This window comes from Nicotiana tabacum, chromosome 6 (genome assembly GCF_000715075.1).
Source record: "Nicotiana tabacum cultivar K326 chromosome 6, ASM71507v2, whole genome shotgun sequence".
Lineage (NCBI taxonomy): Eukaryota > Viridiplantae > Streptophyta > Magnoliopsida > Solanales > Solanaceae > Nicotiana > Nicotiana tabacum.
In genome coordinates this window covers 92,547,378-92,552,010 of record NC_134085.1, presented here as the reverse complement: position 1 = coordinate 92,552,010, position 4,633 = coordinate 92,547,378, and the positions used below count along the sequence as shown (strand labels likewise).

The window sequence follows — 4,633 nt, the reverse complement described above, 5'->3', positions numbered from 1 at the left end:
CAACTCATAAAGGAGTTAAAACTTGAACAAAAACCAAAACTGTGCCAACAGATGAGAAACGCAGACTGCGCCAAGATTGTGCGGCTGCGAAAGTATCAACATGACAGCGAACACTATTTCGAGGCCCGCAAAATGAAGAATCAGAGAGATGGATTTTTGGGATATAACACGAACGCGGACCGCATCAGAAAAGTGCGGCCGCAAAAGTACATGCGCGGCCGTGATTGGAATTCTGCGGACCGCGGCTTCTGAGGTTCAGAGAGTTTACATTTCAAGCTAAAACAAGAAGTGCGGTCCGCGTTATAATTACGCGCCCATGAAAGTCTTCTACGTGACCGCGATGAAAATTATGCGGTCCGTGAAACCATGCTCAACCTAGATCCAAAAGTTAAAAACATGGACCATGATCAGAATTACGTGGCTGCGAAAGAAAGAGTACGACCACGGTCAGAATTATGCAGCCGCGAAACCTCCGCAGGGGTATTTTTTTGTCCGAAAATTTCAGCTTTGTATAAATAGACCTTTTTGTCATTTTTAGGTCAAATTATGTTTTAGCTGAGTACGTGAGACGACTGCTGATTCCGTTTTGGGCTATTTTGTACTAGAATTATCTCTCAACTTTGGATTTTCATCTTTTAATCTGGTATTATGAATTTTATCTTTATTTCATCTTTAATTTCTGTTATTTCCATGAGTAGCTAAACCCACAGCTAGGGTTGTAACCCAACCCTACTATGGGTATTTGATGGGTATTGAATTCTAGGGCTTGAATGTGTTTGGGTTAGTGATATTTAGCCTAGTTCTTGCTAGAACTATAGATTTAGTGGTTGCAAACACTGATTCATGCCTTTATGACTTAGTCTCTACTTGAGAAAGAGGGACTAAGTCTAGGAAAGCTAGGCTAACAAGGAATTGGGGTGAACTCAAGAAATTGATAGCCCTAATTAAAGGGTTAAACCTAGATATAGTAATACCCGACTTGAGCTAACATCACTTGAATTGCATGAATACCTATTTGGACTTGAGAAAGCCAAATTGGGCAAAATCACTCAAACTACCGAGAGGTATAGAGTGAGTACCCGGGTGTGATAGCTATATTACGACCCCAATTAATCATACGATTGCCTTAGATCCTTGCTACCCGTTAGATATCCACTTAGGTGGAAGTCACTACCCTAGTCCCTTTAATCCCTCGAAAATCAATAACAAAAACATTGTACTTAATTTCAAATATTGCATGCAATAGAATAGAAGTAGAAGCAGAAATCAAACCAAATAGTTGTGGAAGTGTAATTAGATTAAAAACCAGCATCTAGCTTGGATATAAACCTAATTCCAATTATTAACTCCTTGTGGATTCGATCCAGACCTAGTTGGGTTAAAACTGCATCGACCATCCTCTCTATTCAATAGTAGTGTAGGCTTGGATCCGATCAATTTTTGGCACCGTTGCCGGGGAATTAGACGATTTTAGCTATATATCTGAGTATTTGTCTGTTTTATTTTTCTTTCCTTCCATTTTTCTAATTTATGTGTGAATTATTTTTAGGTACCAAATGGCTCTTAACAACGAAGCTTTCAGAAATTTTCCATTGGGAGAGGAGGTAGATGATGATCACGTGGATGAGATTCAACCTGAACCTCAAGTACAAAGGAGAGGCCGACCGCCTCATGATAATATCCCAAACCCTCCCCCACCTCATCCAAGGGCAGCAAACCAGGTGTTGCCCAACGAAGGCTATGCAAGTGCAATAGTCCCATCCCGGATTAGGGCGAGAATCTTTCAAATAACCAATGTCATTCTTACACTATTGGAATAGAGGGGTTTCTTCACCGGAGCTCCACACTAAAATGCTTACAAGCATCTCAAAGGTTTTGTTGACACGTGTTGGGTGAGGAAGCAAACTAATGTCTCCGAGGACGCATTGAGGTTAAGGCTTTTCCCATTTTGTCTAAGGGGGGAAGGCTTTGGATTGGCTAGAAAGGTTACCCAATCATTCCATCACCACATGGAATGAGTTAGCCGAGAAGTTCATCGGGAAGTTCTTTTCTCCGGGACATATGGCGATGCTAAGAGATGAGATCCTTGCTTTTAAACAAGAGTCAAATGAACCGCTTCATGAGATTTGGGAAAGGTATCAGACAATGGTTAAAGAATGTCCGAATAATGATATGACCGAAGCCATGATCCAACAAATATTCTACCGTGGCATCAACAACACAAACCAATGTGTGGTTAACCAACTCACCGGGGGTAACTTCATGAACACATCATATGCTGAAGCGTGTGAAATACTTGATGAGATGGCGGATACCTCCTTGGCGTGGCAAAGTAGAGCTAATGTGCCACAAGGTGATCCTAATATTATTCACTTACACAAGGAGCTTTATGACCATGGCCAAGCTATATCCGAGTTTTCTACTACCATGAACCAATTGGACAAAGCTCAGTTACAAAAAGTTCAAGGGCCAAAACAAGTGAATGCCATGGAAGGGTTAAATATGATGATCAACAAGAGAAGGCAATGAGGTCAACGAGTTCAAAATAATCTGAACCAATTTGAGAAAAGTGGTAGTGGGTACAATCAAGATGATTCCTATGATAATCAAAGTGAAAAGGTTCAGTATGTCACCAATTATCAAGGTCAACGGGGTAATGCTTCGAATCAACAATAGTGGAGATCACAAGGAAATTGGGGAAATCAAGGTCAACAAGGAAATTGGAATAGAGGCAACAACAACAACCAAGGTAATTGGGGGAACAACAACAATCAAAATTGGGGTAATCAAGGAAATCAAGGAAATTGGGGTGGAAACAATAATAGTAATTGGGGAGGCAACAATAATCAAGGGGGTTGGAATAACAATAATCAAGGGAATTGGGGGTCGGGCTTTTAAAGGCCCCCGATGTATCAACAACCGAACAACCCGCCTCCATTTCCGTCACAAGGTCCTAGCTCTTCCAATAATGAGATGGGGTGGATTGAATCCATGTTCGAGCAAATGATGAAGAAAAATGCCGACTCAGATGCTCAATTGGCCTCCCACAACACTTCTATCCGCAACTTGGAAGTCCAACTTGGCAAAATTTCTCAAGCGTTGAATACTCGCCCTAAGGGGACACTACCAAGTGATACAATAGTAAATCTGAAGGGTGGGAACAATACGCGCCATGCTACGGCGGTGTCTACAAGTAGAGGTAGAGTTGCTAATACCTCTAATCCAAGAAAGATTGTGAGTGATGATATGTTGGTGCAAGATGATGATGAAACAAGCAATGATTTTCAAGTGAATGATGAGAATGTGAATGATGAAGTCAGGATAGATATTGATAACAACATGTAGTAGACACAAAATGATATGAACTCGTCTAGGGAACATGGGATAGACATACCGAAAATGGTAGTGCCCAAAGCCAAGGCTCCTTTGCCAAGGCCTCCTCCACCATATTCTCAAAGGCTCGCAAATAAAAATAATGAGAACCAATTCAAGAAATTCATTGATATGATGAAAAGTTTGTCCATAATTTTTCCCTTGGTTAAAGCTCTAGAATAATTGCCGGGATATGCCAAGTTCATGAAGGACTTGGTAACAAGGAAGAGATCAATAAACTCTGAAATGATCAAAATGACACATGAAGTGAGTGCTATAGTGCACTCCATGTCTCCAAAGTTAGAAAATCCCGGTGCCTTTACAATCCCATGCACTATTGGTAATGCCGATTTCGCCAAAGCTTCATATGATTTGGGGGAAAGCATTAACTTGATGCCATATTCTGTGTTCAAGACATTGGGGATTGAGCAACCAAGGCCCACATCCATGAGGTTGCAAATGGCGGATAGGACAATGAAGAGTCCATTGGGGATAACGGATTATGAGCTAGTTCGGGTTGACAAGATCATACTTCCCGCAGATTTTGTGATACTTGACTGTGAGGTTGACTACGAGGTGCCAATCATATTGGAGAGACCTTTCCTAGCTACAGGGAAGGCCTTAGTTTATGCTGAAGCAAGGGAGCTCACTTTCCGGGTGGGCGATGAAAAAGTTATGTTCCATGTTTGCAAGTCAATGAGGCAGCCTAATAGCAACGAAGTGTGTTCGTTTGTGGATCTTGTGACCAAAGTGATTGTTGAAGACGTGTGTGCTGTGATTAATGTAGAAGACCCATTGGAAGCTGTGTTGTTGAATCATGATGTGGATGAGAAGGAAGTCTTGGTGTAATATGTCAATGCATTGCATGGAATGGGTTCATATACATATGAGCCCCAGAAACTTTCCTTGGATCTTGAGAACCGGAAGACTCCACCAACATAGCCCTCAATCGAGGAGCCTCCCATATTGGAGTTGAAGCCTTTGCCTTCACACCTCAAGTATGAGTTCTTGGGCCTTTGTTCCACTTTACATGTTATTCTTTCCTCGTGCTTAACCAACGTGCAGGTAGATACCACCCTTGCGGTGCTCCAAAGGAGGAAGAAGGCAATAGATTGAACATTGACGGATATTCGGGGTATAAGCCCCGCCTTTTGCATGCACAAAATCATGTAGGAAGAGGATTTCAAACAATCCGTGGAACATCAAAGAAGGTTGAATGAGTCCATACAAGAGGTCGTCAAGAAAGATGTCATCAAATGGT

General features: G+C 41.7%; 1 protein-coding gene across 1 annotated transcript; it reads left to right on the top strand.

Moving 5' to 3' along the window:
* Positions 1-3,627: 3,627 nt before the first annotated feature.
* Positions 3,628-4,221, top strand: LOC142181936 (uncharacterized). The gene is made up of 2 exons (XM_075255636.1): positions 3,628-3,931; positions 4,124-4,221. The coding sequence occupies exons 1-2, from the start codon at positions 3,628-3,630 to the stop codon at positions 4,219-4,221; spliced, it is 402 nt and encodes a 133-aa protein (XP_075111737.1).
* The last annotated feature ends 412 nt before the right edge of the window (positions 4,222-4,633 follow it).